At 47.2% G+C, this 14,654-nt stretch overlaps 1 protein-coding gene across 2 annotated transcripts in view; it reads left to right on the forward strand.

Moving 5' to 3' along the window:
* The window catches only part of SK (small conductance calcium-activated potassium channel), a 180,325-nt gene that overhangs the window by 14,253 nt on the left and 151,418 nt on the right, over positions 1–14,654 (forward strand). Inside the window, exon 3 of one of the 2 annotated variants that reach the window (XM_017899325.1) lies at positions 9,665–9,886. The exons of the other annotated variant lie outside the window; for it this stretch is intronic. Coding sequence (XP_017754814.1) covers positions 9,665–9,886 — 222 coding nt within the window. The remainder of the gene's footprint in view (positions 1–9,664; positions 9,887–14,654) is intronic. 2 annotated transcript variants of the gene reach the window in all.

Here is a 14,654-nt window from a genome sequence, read left to right on the forward strand (position 1 = left end):
CCGGGGACAGGGGTGCGGAAGGGTGCGCTTTGTATGCGATTCTGGCCAGAAGCCAGCGGATTATAATCATGCTCCTGCATGTCGTGCACGAAGGTTCGCGACGTACAACCGTGGCACGAGGGATAATTGAGACCCTTTCATTTTTCGTGCCACGAATAACTACTCCCTTTCTCCCGTTTCTTCGCGTTTCTCTTTTCGTCTACCCTTCTTCTCGGTATCCTCTGTTCCCATGATCCACGGCCCAATGGAACTCCTCATGGTCGGAGTTAATGAATCCGAACGAGGTACGCGATGTTTGCATCGCACGGTACCGGAATTGGCTAGGATCGCGATGAACAGAAGCGAGGTGTCCGACTGATTGCCGGCGAGGAAGATTTATGGCATTTCGGGGTTACACGGTACTCTAACTTCAACGTCCTTTCTGCTCGAGGGTCCACGGTTATCGCGATGGTACTTACTTTTCATTTTTGCTGCCGGCCTTTTCGCTGACGCGCCGGCTCCGACTTATGGCTGACCTATTCTACTGATAGTTGATCTTTCGTTGTTTCCAACGCGGTTTCTTCTATCATCCAACGAGATTAGCGTCTCGTCGGCGTTTGACCCTTAGTCTGCCACGAAATTTTTATATCGTACACTCAGGGGGCCACGATCAAAGTTCCATTATTCGTACGCTATTTACGATACAATTACGAGGAATTTTCAAACAATATCGGAAAATAAAATGATGCAAATCATTAATTTGTTATATTCGTTTACGTTGTTCAAATTTTCGAAGAATGCTTGAAATAAGACAAACATAAATTTAAAAAATTAGTATTGTCGGACATTGGTAACCACCATAGGCCCACTGAGGAGACAAGCATCGGTCACTGATGACCACCATGGCAGTAAACGTGTTAAACGTAAATAATAATTCGAACTGCGTAAAATAAACGTGGAGATTTCAAAAACGGGGTAAAAATTAGCAAAATTGATTTTAGGAGAGGTCTATATCGCCCGTGCTCATTATAATTACACATAGAAATTTACACCTATCGTATTATTTTAATTATCCTCCTCTATATTATCGAGTACTCGTCGCGGATCTATAGTTTCAATGACAACGCGATATTTCGCGATATCAATTTTACCGATAGTTCCAACGAGAGTATACGTGTCTCTAAAATTACACCCCCGTTAGATCTATCGTAAATGCGCTTCGTTTATCCCTGTGAAAGTTGATAACTCTGTGTTAAACGTCACGGAGATTGCAACTAGAAAGAACTTTCGTCTCTATACCACGTTTCCGTAAACTCGTAAAACTTGGCGCAAAACGTATTCGTTAGTGCCGCGTTCGCTGTCATTTCCCGCATATCCTGTTCGCGACAAAGCCGAATCGCGCGGCGGAATGAAATTGTCAAAGTTGAGTCGTACGGGGTAGAAAAACGCGGAGCTTCGTGTGGCGAGGCCGTAATGACGCGGTACGTAGTAAATCTGGAACGGTACACGTGTTCTCCCGTCGGTGCAACTGCATCCTGGGAAATGAAGCGGATGGGATCCGGGCCTTTAAAAGCAAGGACAGCGGTTTTTACGTTTTTATCGCGTGCAGACGATCTTAAGCACGACGAGCTTCGGGGAGTTCCTTTTCGTGTTCGGGTAGAATCTATCGGGATGCACTCGAAATGATTCTGTCCGTTTGGTGAAGCACGCGAGGGGGTGAGGAGGTGGGAAGGTAAATGCTCCGATGGAATTTGGAAAGGCATACTGTTCGAGAGATTTTAAAACTAGAGGAAAAGTTTCGCGATGTGGATGTCGACCGGGAAATCGCGATGGCGGCCCGTTTTAATAAAATCGCGCCAGTATCACCGATTCTCCGGTTTCGAAAGTTGTCGCTTCGATTTCCGGCGTACACCCTCGCGCAACGACCCTAAGCTACACACCCCGAGACACACTTGATCAGACGTTCCCGAGTACCCACGGGAGGCTGTTGTAAAAACACGTTCTTGCATCCCTTATCTTTAAATTCGCTGTTGCAGAATTCTTCGTGTCTTTTACGTGTTCGACGTTTTCATTTGGACGTTATGCGTTCCTTTTTACGAGCTGTATTACTCCGAATGTACCCTTTTATTTGGCTTGTCGAATATCGTACACCACACACACCCCTCTTACTACCTCACGATTAATCGATATCTCGATATTACACCACACACGAACTTCCTTCGAAAGGTTAATTACAGGTAACTCTAGTATTTACTCGGTATTCAGACGATCCCGGTTCTCTTTAATTCTCTTTAATTCTCTTTAATTGAAAGGAGTTGAAACCAGCCAGATTGGTCGAAACTCGAGCGAGGACTCGATTCGATCAGATTCGTTTGGCGATAAAGCGGAATAAATTGCTCGTTAATTCGCTCGCGTTTTGCGCCATAAATTTTCGTTCAGATCCAAGAGGCGGAGGTTAATTGTAAGCCAGATCAATTACCGAGTCTCGATCGTGTGCTGGCTCCACGGATCGGATGATCCAGCGATGATCGGCGACTCGAGGCTTCGTCGAAGACACTTCGTGTCCCTATTCTTCGCTCTGCTTCTTCGGATAATGATTATCACCGAGAGGGATGCGACGCGATTCACACGTGCGGAATACATGCGCTCACGTAGCGAATGCTCGCGTCTCTCTGTGCATGCGAAACGATTCTGGCAAGCGAAATGCATTGTGCCATTCCGCGACGAAGTCGTCCGTTAAACCTAATAATATGACGTCGAAACGATTGAATTTGGATTTCGACGGATATAAAATTTTCTCTGAAAAGGAACGCGGAGTTTAGGCAGTGATTGTCGGGCTTCCAGCCCAATGTACGGGGAATTATTTTTGATATCTTCAACTCGAGGAGAAGATGTAATCCTCCCTCGAGAGGGAGAGAGAATTTTGTCTCAATTTCTTGCAATTTTTGACGGAGAAAAAATTAATGTAAGAATGGTAAATGAGGGGCACTCTGTTATTAGGATAGAGTGTCCCAGTCTGGTACTCGGGTCTAGAGAACCCGTTAGGATTTGGCTGCCAGATAGGCCGTAGGAGGTTGGGGCCAGGCCACGTAAGGTTTCTCCGGCATAAATCGAAGGTGACACTGCCTCGGTCACTTCTCGGAAAGGGTCCCCGCGAGGGTGACCCTTCGGAGGGGCTAACTTAGAGGGAGGAGTCTCTTCCATCCTTGACCTTGGCGTGGAGGGAGTTTCTCCTCCTTCGAGGAGGCACTTGTCCTCTGGACGAGCTTTAAAAGGGCCCGTCCTGGAAGACTGCGAAGTCAGTTATCGATTCAAGAGTCAGTTAGTCGCCAGTTGTTAGTCAAGAGTCGAGAGTTAAGACTTGTGAAGAGTAGTAGTTGTCAATTCACTGTGTCAGGGAAAGCTAGCCAATAAAGAAGATTGCTACGTTAACCCTTTGCGGTCGATGTCCCCGCAACGGGGACATTCGCAAATCGAAAAATACAGAAAACTACAGAAAATTATAGAAATTAAAAATGTTGTATTTTTACGTATTATAAGTAGTATTAAACCAAACTAGTTTCAACAAATTCTGTGCGTTTTAATATCCATATATTGACTTTAAATGCTGTACAAAATGGTAACTGCGAAACGCTAAATTTGCTCTGCTGAAATCTGCCGACCGCAAAGGGTTAATATCGCAGAATTTCGATGAAAGTGTTCGAAGAAGTGGAAACTTCTGAAAAGGAGTATGAAATTATTTATTGCAACAGAGGGTCATTGTATAATATCCTCGTAGAAAGACGATTAAAAAATGAAGGAAAATATTATTCCATCTGCGTGCGCCTAACAAATGGTGTTTTCCGTAAAAGTTCCTGCAATTGTTGTTACCTTTGTGAAAAATGAGAAAGCACGAGTCGCGAAAACAATACTCGGTGTAATATTTTCTCTGTGACAATCTAGCCCGTTTTCGCGTAACCGAGAGGCGTTGCAGTGCACTTGAGTTTCTAGAACTGGTCTCTGTTCGACCTGTTACGTGATTCGAATGCGTACTTGTACAAAGGAACCAAATTTTCCACGCGTTCGCGTAACCAGATAACGAGAAGCCTCTGCTTCGCTAGTAATGGCGCGTAACGAAGGGTCGTTTTCGTCGCGCGGAGACCTCGGGGGTAGAAAAGCGGACGAGGGCGTGGAAGAATCGGATGGAAGCGAATTTGAGCGCGAGTACTCGCCGCTTCCGCGTTCCATCGCGGATTTAACCTCGACATCGCCACGAGATTTCCTTTTTCGGTGAAAATGGCGTCGATTTTGCAACATTTCTGATATTTTTACTATGCGAATAAAACGGAGAATCGAGATTTAATTATTTCAGACGCTACTTACCTTAAGTCAAACACTTTCGATGTAAATATTCGATTATTAAGAGAAAATTTGGTCCCTTACGTACATCCGTCGTGATTTATAATTATTAGGTATCGTTAGTAGCTCGCGATCCATGGTATCCGAAATCCGAGATTCGATCGGGATAATTTTCGGGATCTAATTTCGAACGGGACGAAATCTTGGGCGATCCTATTGTGAGTAGCAAGGAGACGGGAGTATTCGGAATTCAGGCGACTAATTGGCACGAAGCACTTGGTCGACTATTAATTCATCGATCGGCACTGAATTACTATTCAGCCGAGCGAAATCAAAATATAATGCGACGCGTCGCGTCGGCAGTGTCAATAATGCGTTCGGCCGTGTAGCGTCTCGCTTACGTGGACGACCGAGGAAATAATGAACGAGAATTGGCAATTTGCAGGCAAGTTCCCCTCGTCGAAGGTCGATATCAATTTCCCTTTCTTCCATTCAAAGCCGCTCGTTAAAAGGGATCGGATAAAAACCGAATCGCGAGTCTACCACCTGCTCCTACCCCTTTCTTTTTCTCGTCCCTTTATCTCTTTCCCGCGTGAGAAAGAGAAGCAAACAGGCCATTCTCGGCGTTTAAGCGTCGATTGGAAGCGCTTTCACTTTCGCAAAATCCAACTGGATTGAGCTTAGAATTTTTGTTACGCGTTTCCCTTTTTATCCTCCCCTTTCATAGAAGGTTTTGACTGCCAGAGAATGGTATGCTTGAGGACTGATCGCGAGTTGAACAGGGCTGTTGGCTCTTTGTGTCTGTGCTTTACCTCGGACAGATTTTTAGATGTCTAGACGCTTTCGCAAGCATTCCTTAGAACAGCGTTAGTCCCGTTCGGTCTGGCGTGTGTGTGTGTGTTTAGATAGTATATTCTAGCAAAATAGGTAGAAGGAGAATCAATTCGATTTTTAATACCGATTGCGGATAGATTTTCTTATTTGGATATATCAAACACGACGCTACGAAAGAAAATTTCGAGTTAAATAACAGTAGAGTATTATTCGATGTTATTTTTCGTATAACGAACGCGTGAGTAAACGGGAGAAACACACGGTTTGCTTTTCCATACGTTAAGCTCCTTTACAGCCAGATGACCAGTGCACACGTAGAAATTTCAGCGCGGAAATCATCGGCAAACGTCGCGGTACCGTGGAACTTCCGATTCCAGTCTGGGTATATTGCACTTTCGGAAGCAGACGAGCGTCAGTTTCAAATATTTAGGATCCGGCGCCGTCAGACGACCCGGTTCCGATAGACCGATAGAACGTTCAGCCATGTCTGGGAACTATGGAACGAAAAGTTTGCCGTGCAACTCGCCGCTTGCTAGATATACCGAACACGTTGTTCCCGGGAACATTTGTATCTCTACAGTTCCCGACACCGAGCGTAAAACACTCGGACTCGTTGATTTATAGGAATATGTAGGTCCAGAGATACTTCGGGTTCGGGACGAGCCAGTCTCATTAGGGGCAGCTTCAGGAATGGCATAGCAGACAAAAGAACTTGCTCCTCTCAATCGACGTCCTTTGTATTTCTCCTCAGCTTGATTTATATTCCAGTCATTTAGAAGATACCATAAACAAGTTGATTTTCTGCAAAATTTGTTATCTTTAGTACGGAAATGCGTGATATAATCCATACTCAGAATTACAGGCACAGAAGATTCAAATTAGGAACATATTGCGAAATTGTTAAAGGAATTAAAACGAGAATAAAGTGTGAAGAGCAGGTAGCTGAAGGGGATTTTCAAAAGATTTTTCAATTAACCACTTGCGCTGGCAAGAAATTCACAAACGAGTGTTTCTGTGACAATTGCCTGACGACGTGTATACCACGTCGTTGACGATTCTGCGACAAAAGCCTTACGACGTGCGTGGCACGTCTTTTCAACGCAAGTGGTTAATCCCTGTAAATGTTATTAGAAAAATGATCGTTATTAGGTTTGCAAATTATTTTCTTCACATTTTAACGTCGTAGAAACCAAACAATTAGCCAGAGGGAAGATTCGTTTACGTAGGACTCAATTATAATTTCCGACACATAAAGGGCGACGCAAAAGTGGACAGAAAGCAAACAAGAAATTCTAAACCTAATATACACGTACACCGAGGTAATAAAGCCAGCGACATTATACAAGCCACCCCAATTTTCGCGTCGGAAAATAGCTCTGCTCGAAGGGAGGCAGCCCTCCGAAGGTTGTGACTTCGTTAAAGACTCCTTTTCGACTAGTCCTTCGTCATAAAGCCGATGTCGCGGGCCGTTAACCTCGATTACCCCCGTCGCCTCGATTATTCGGGATTATAGGCAAAAAAGTCATCTAATCGCGTCTCGAACGTCGTTGAAGCACCCTCGATCGTTCGCGCGGATCGTCTGAGTGCCAACCATAAAGAAGAAAAAAGAATAGGTACGCTATTGGTCGGACAGGTTTAAGTAGAATAGCTCCGCCGCTAGTAAGACATTTTTAAGTGGAATATGTCCGCCGATGTCCGGACGTATTTCGAAAATTGGGTCGCGAAATAAATCCACCCTCGTTTTCTTGCAAGAAATGTCAGTACTGTCAATTTTCCACGAAATTTATCTGAAATCAACGATACACTCGCCACTTTGTATGACTTTTACCCTTCTCTTCTCTTCTCTTCTCTTCGATCGTTATCGGATTTTCGCCTAATTTCCCCTCACGTTTTCGAGAAAATATTACTATCTCGGTATGAATATTTCTCTCCAGTTAATTCGCGAAAAGTTTGGGCACAGGTGCGCAGACGCTGCCGCGAGCGACAGGCCGATTAATCCCAGAGCGATCTCCTCGTTCTCTATCAGAGGCATCTGTTTCTCGGGTCATTCGGTTCCACGGTTACAACGATTACGAAATTTGACTAGCTCGTCGACCATGGAATCGTACCACGCGAACCGCGCATTCCTAATCGAACAGTCGGACACGCTGCTTGTCACGACCCTCTGCGGAAGTCTATTTTTCGCGACTCGAAACTTTCTCGCCCCTCCACGCTGGAGCCCCTTCGACTCGTTTCCAACGCGGCGTCGCGACGAGCCAACCGCAAGGCGGACCTCTCGCCCTGCGAAGTCCACTCGATAACGGAGATCGGCGTCTTGAAGCGACTCCGCAGTGCATTTGAATAGATTCCTCCGTAGAACCGGGACGCGTTCGAAGCAGTTCCGCGACGGACTCATCGAACAGCCACTCCCAGCGAAGTCTGCAGTTTTGCGGATTTCAGCGAAGTGGCCGTGCTATTATCGGGCTGCCGGATTCCCGCGACATCAGCGTAATCTCGTGCTGGAACTCGTCGAACCAAATATTTCGTCGCGGTTTACGCGCCCCCCGTTCTTTGTCCCTCGTAATCGCGTTGTCGTTAACCGTGAAATTTACGGTCGACCACCCCTATAATACGTAAACCAGTGCCTCGCGATCTACATCGCTGTTTCTCGAATCGCTTTTCCTCTGTCGCTGCTCGAATCGCTGCACGGAAAGTTGGAAATTTATCCCGCCTTAACGATGTTCATCGACGTAACGAATATCGAGATCCGTAGTTGGTACAACGGCCATTCGTCGTAGGATAAACGCGGTAATTTATCGATCGGAGCACCTCTGGCAAATAGTCTCGAAGCTCGGTAGCACGGAACGATCATTAAGCTATCCGGAGACGGGGCTGGCAATCGGCTTAGCTTTCGGATCCAGCCTCACCCGGCGGGCTAACGACAAGCGGATGAGATTAGAGGAAACCCTCGAGATCCGCTGCCGTGATCGGCCAGTGAAATTTCACCAACGATACAAATGTCCACGAGCGACACAGTAGCCCTCGTTCAGCAACATCGTCGTGCGCTTCCACGCTGTCATCGGACTCTATCTATCTATCCTTTCTCTCTTTCTCTCTGTCTTTCTCTTTCTTTCACTCGTCTCTCTATCTGTCTCCATCTCTGCGCTGTGCGTAGGTACCAGTGGACACGTGTACGTAGATAGCAACGTAGTTGGCAGAGCGAACTAAGTAGAACGCGATAAGAATAACGTCTGGAATCTGCCGGCGCACCATCTGCTCGCATCATCCATTAGCGTTCTTTTGCATCGTTAAGCTACCCGGCGCGGACCGGGTCGTCCGTCCGGGTGGCGGCCGTGGCTTGCACGCCCGGAAAAACAACCGCGATCCCGACTAGCTTCTCATTCGATTGTTCGCCAGCATCCCCACTACCACCAACCCCCAGCCCCGCCCCCCATAGAGAGCATACACCCCACATCCCCGTTCGCAGAGAGAACTGTCCGGTAGCGCTAGTTCGAGGCCGAAGTCCTTTTAGTCTAGCGGTAGTAGCTGCCTCGTGACTAGCGAAAAAAGTAGCGGTCAGCTTAGATCACGTAGAGGATCATTGAGTTCTTCCTCACACCGCTTATCGAGTATACGTTCGCTATCGCTATTCACCCCTCTCAGCGACCCGCCATCCTCAGTATCAGCGATCGAAGAGTAAAGAAAGACAGGCCTTGAGAAGGATCGGCGAGAAGGGACGAGACTACACCTTCGCTTTTGTCTCTATGATCGTTCCTCCCATCATGTCTCTCTGCCTCTCTGGCTTTCGCGCCATGCACCGGCTCATCTTCGCCGCTGGTACGCTGTTTGTCGTGCGGGAGTCAAGCGGCCAACGAATTACGGAGTTGCCCGTCCAGACTTTATCGTCCGAGGTACATACGTCTCTTCCGTTCAACGGAGAGCGAACGGCTCTCGCGAAAGTTTCGCGGTTCTACGAGCGTGCAACCGCGTAACTTTTGCTCCAAGCATCTTGCAATTCCGGAAGTAGGATTCGGTACTTGGCTCGATGAAGTTCCACCGGACGTTCCGTACGCACGCGCGCGATTCTCGCGCGACAAACGGTTTACCGACAGCCCGTTGTTCACGCGAACGAGTCACCCTGTTCGCGGATCACTCGAGAGGGTGAATCGATGCATCGACGAACGAATCGATAGCCTCGCGTTTGGCAGGTTCGACGCGTGTCTCTCTAATTGCGAGTAATCGCGGCGAGCTGGTCGCAGACTTCCAAAGACGCGCGTGGTTCATTCGGAATTACGGATACCAGCGGGTCGAACCTGTCGATCGATCGATCGTCCCGTCGAGTCGTCGGGTCTCGCTCTCGAATCGTCCCGCGTCGCGTACACTTTGTCTCTTCTCGTGTGATCCATATAGAGCATAGCCTTGTCTATTGTCACTCGTCAACCACTGCACCCGTATACCACTCTCTCTACTGTGCCTAAGTATGCTATAAAAGTGCTGTCAGTGTGGAGTAACAAGGTGATAAAAACACGCCCAGTTCCCCTGGTGGTGCAAATCGTCGTCGACGACAATGCCGACGACGCCGCCGCCGCCCATGGCCACGGTACCCGGCCCCGGTTCCGGTTCTGGCTCTGGCTCCGGTTCACAGGGCGCCCAGGGCGTCGTACTCTGCCCACGTACGCTGTCGCAGGTGCGACGATCACGGCTGCGGAGGGCCCTCACCGAGGCGACCGCCGAGACCGTCAACTACGTCAAGACGGTGGGCACGATACTTCCGACTAAAGCCGTAATGCCTGATAATATCTTAACCACCCTACTATGTACACACGATTATTTTCTTTTCCTGCAATTTTGCATCGTACACACGCACGGACGCACCTAGTCGCGTCGGGCCCACTGCGTTCTCTCGATCTCGGATTCTCGAGTTTCCCTTTCAGCGTTCGTTCCGTTCCAGCAACTTTCGCAGGACGAGTTGCTCGGAGTTGTAGAAGGTAGGTTATGTGGGAATTCGCGAGCTTCTCTAGAGCCACTTCCGGAGGTGTTTAGTCGCTAAATACCTCTGGGTGGAGGGAGAAGAGTTTTCAAGGGGTTTCGCGATAATCATCGAAGCACTTTGCTCGAGAATCGATAAGATCGCCACCGAGTCTGTGCCGCGCTGGTCCATGGACCAAGTAAGTAGATTGCGAGAGAACGCGGTTACCGGAGAGGGAATCGACTACGCGTCTAATTTCCGAGGGATTTCCTCGCAGAGGATGTTAAAGGACACGGAGGCGGAGGAGCGTTACGATCTTTCATCTCGACGGGAAACCGATCGGATTTGTCTCCGGGATAAGAGATGGCGTTCGTTTGCAGCTAGCATCCCCGCGAGAGAGAAATCGCACTCGGGAGACGCGCGATCGCTTCGATCTCGTCCCCCGTGACACGAGGGTGCGCGATATTAATGCAGCATGCATTTTATCGTGCGTACGTGCGGTTATGCGTCCGAGCACGTAGTTAGCGTCACCGACCCATAGAACATGCCTCTCACCACTGTTCACGCTACCAAGTATTGCCACCGATCCACGAATCTAGCTCCATCCCACAGCCGTGACCTGCATTCTTCGGCACCGATCGCCGATATGTGGGAACCGACCACCAAGAGACTGCGCGTACTTTCGTTCCTTCTTTAATATTCCACGGGAACGGGACGAGAGGTAAGACGGTTTTAACCAGGCACCCGGTTTTCTTTGCAATTATCGTTTACCGTAACGAGATACTCGCTGCAGGGTTTAATTAATCCAGACCGAAACTCAATGCACTTGCACGGATTTACGGGGTAGTTTTTACAAGCACCCTGCGCGAGCTTCTGTCGACACAGCTCGTGAACTTCACTCCAGTCGATCGATCTGCAAGAAGTATACCTTTGCGATTACATTATCTTGACCGGTTCAAAAATTTGGTTCCTTTGTTTTTATTAGATCGATGCTTTCACTATTCTCAAAGAGGTATAAAGTTCCTCTGGATATTCGCAGTATATTCAACCCTCTTTTGACGTAATTCTACAGTGTAAAGATTATTATAATTTTTCTATAACATGGTTACCACGTGACATAACTTAACCCTTTGGAATACAAGCACGAGTGAGACTCGTGATGAGGAATTTGTGCCATAAGCGAAAACCACGTGTCTGACTCGTGATATTCATGTTTGGACCAAAATCTTTATCACGAGTCAGACCCGTCATAGTACGCGAAGAGATTAATTCTTCCACTATTCTCAAAGAAATATGAAATTTCTCTGAATCTTCGCAGCATATTCAACTCTCTTTTAACGTAATTGCACAGTGTAAAGATTATTAGAATTTTTCTGTAACGCTGTTTTCACGTGGCATAACTTAACCCTTTGGAATACAAGCACGAGTGAGACTCGTGATGAGGAATTTGTGCCATAAGAACCACGTGACATAACTTAACCCTTTGGAATACAAGCACGAGTAAGACTCGTGGTGAAGAATTTGTGCCATAAACGAAAACCACGTGTCTGACTCGTAATATTCATGCTTGGACCAAAGTCTTCATCACGAGTCAAACTCGTCATAGTATACAAGGGGATTAATGCTTCCACTATTCTCGAAGAAATATAAAATTCGTCAAGTGAGGAATTTGTGCCATAAGCGAAAACCACGTGTCTGACTCGTGATATTCATGCTTGGACCAAAATCTTCATCACGACTCAGACTCGTCATAGTACGCGAAGAGATTAATGCTTCCACTATTCTCAAAGAAATATGAAATTTCTCTGAATCTTCGCAGCATATTCAACTCTCTTTTAACGTAATTACACAGTGTAAAGATTATTATAATTTTTCTATAACACGGTTTCCACGTGGCATAACTTGAAAAACTTAAATAGCCTTCAGGTCGCGTAAAAATATTAATTCCTCTACATTCCTTTAAAATTTATCTTCTAACAATTGTCACGACCGTCGAGATCAGCGATCTAAACCGTCTTACCGTCTCTTCGTCACTCGTCGCTTGCTTTCCACTCGCGCGAGTCGCGATTCGTCATCGCGGCAGCATGCTTCCGCCTTCCTCTTTGCTCGCAGAGAAAATCGCAGACGCGTATTCCCAGAGTCACGGCACTCGCGACGAGGGTAAACGCCGCGCGTGCCGGCTCACGCCACCCCTGTGCACTCTCCCTTTTACTCGCGCACCCTTCGCGAAGACGACCCGTTGAATTTACGACCGCGAATATTTATTCCGCGCGCGACGATGGGACGTCGTAAAGTTTCGAAGATCGATGCGCGGATCTATCCTCGCTACCCTCGATCCCCCCTCGGTTATTCAGCGACGTTTCGGCATCGAAGGTCGAGGAACTCGTTGCGAACGCTGCCTGCTCGACGTCGGAATTAATACCTTGTTCGTGAACGGCGCTGGTTGACAGTGATCGAACTGCCGTTGCCCTGTGTATACAAATTTCGTTCTTTAATCCTCGTAGGAGTAGCGGCGTATCGCTCGAAAGTGTCCGAACACTCGCTTCTTTCCGAAGTCTCGAGAGAAGATTTGGATACTCGTGAGCGATGGTATATTGCACGTTTAGCTCTCCCTTTCAGTTGCGCATGATCCAAGAAACACAACGGAGAATATTGTAAATAAGTTCCGAATGATTTAGGAATATTTAATTCCATACACGAATGTTCCCTAGAAATGTAAAAAGTAGCCATCTTCTGTTTCCGGATAGACCCGTCCCGGTAGTAATTGAATATTAATCAAGATCTAGACGAAGGTGCGAGGTTTGGTAGATTGTGATTTCACGATTAGTTGGTAATTGAGCATTTAGCTAGTCAATTAGCCCAATTGACCTTAGACAGCATTATAGGCACAATAGGACTTCGATTAACCGATTAATCGGCTAACAGATAACCTGGATAAATCTAGGCCCTGATAAGACTGCTTTATTAAGCCGATCCTTCCTGTCAATCAACCACGAATGATTAACTGTCAAACTTTCCGGACCCGGAATAGAATCGTGAGTTATGTCTGTCGTTAGTAAACAAGAGGCCATTGATAATCGAGACGATTTTCGACGCAGTTACCTCGAATTAACTCGTTTTAAACACTCCGCGTTCCAGGACCGGGCGAGAACGAACGCGGATAAATCGCGAAGCACGAGAACGTCCATTAGCATGCTCGTTTACAAGACGATATTCGAAGCGGAAAGGCAAGAACGACGACAATTTGGCTCGTTTGCTCGCGCTTTTCACCGTCCGCCGGCCGGGAACAGCGAGCCGAACAAATCGCACGCTTTCGCTTTTGCAGCAGGCCGAAACGCGCCCCCGGTAAATTACAACGGCGTCTCTCTGAACGCCAGCGATTCCGGAAGGCCAGCTTCGAAGTTGCTCTCGCGAGAACAGCGCGCTGCCTTCCAGCGTTAAATTTATCTTCGGGAATTTAGCCCTGTACACGCCTCGTCTCGCCTCCCACGACTCCCGAGCGGAAATCAGTCCCGCCAGGAGCGTGGGCTCGCCGATTCTGGCAGGAAATTTCGAACCTTGTCTGACCTCGATCTTTAACGAAAATAACGCGAGCAGACAGGAAACTCTGACAATTTTAATCATAACTTTCGACGAATGAGTGGATTTATAGGTTAGGTGTAGCAAGAGTCCACGTTTTTCGAATGTTTTGAAATATCGTAGTGCTTGCTCCAAACGAGTAACTATTCCATTCGTTTCTATGATAATTCTTGGGCCTTCCGAAACTCAATTTTTAATTTTTAGTACAGGTATTACTCACAGGTGTGAAGGGATGTCGTGGGTATTAAAGAATTAAGGCACTATTTCGTGTGAATACAAGCTTTATTATTCGAGGGGGCTGGTGCAGAGGACACGGTATCTCTCTTCGAAAAGTTCTGTCCCACATTCTAATCACAAACGGAATCCTTTTCGCAGGGCCTAGCCCAAAGGTGGCTAGCTCGAAGCGGTCCGCGAGTCATGGAATGCTTGCCGTAAAGACATACGCCAGGCGCGCATTGACTCGGTTGCCTCGATATCTCTGGGAGTAGAAACAATATTTAGGCTTTCATTCTCCGCATCAACGGATGCATTCCCACAGATCTGATGATCTCTCGATAGTCTCGTAATAGCATAGATTATGTAGAAAATTCGCATCCCAGGCTCGAGCAAAAGTATTTACGACCAGTCTGCTTCCTCGAGCTCCAAAGTATCCCGGTACGAAATTTCGCAGACAGGTTAATTATACGACCTCGAAATTAACGAAGCATATCGGGATCAGCTGAAAGAACTTCCTCCCGATATTATCATACGAAGTGAAGTGAAATTACTAATCGAGGCAGACTGCCGCCACCTGTGTACCGGTGACACAATCTGCACCGTGATGTCGTTGCGATACGAGTTGAATACGCGATCCAAGTTGTTATTAAACGAACTGCGCTGCTGGCATTTACGCGATGTCTTGGGTAATTGGGCGGATTACGAATCTAGGCAAAATTCTACCGAGTTAGTATCTCCTAACCGAGGAGGAATGAATAGA

The sequence above is a fragment of the Eufriesea mexicana genome, unplaced genomic scaffold (genome assembly GCF_001483705.2).
Source record: "Eufriesea mexicana isolate 0111107269 unplaced genomic scaffold, ASM148370v2 scaffold812, whole genome shotgun sequence".
Taxonomy (NCBI): Eukaryota; Metazoa; Arthropoda; class Insecta; order Hymenoptera; family Apidae; genus Eufriesea; species Eufriesea mexicana.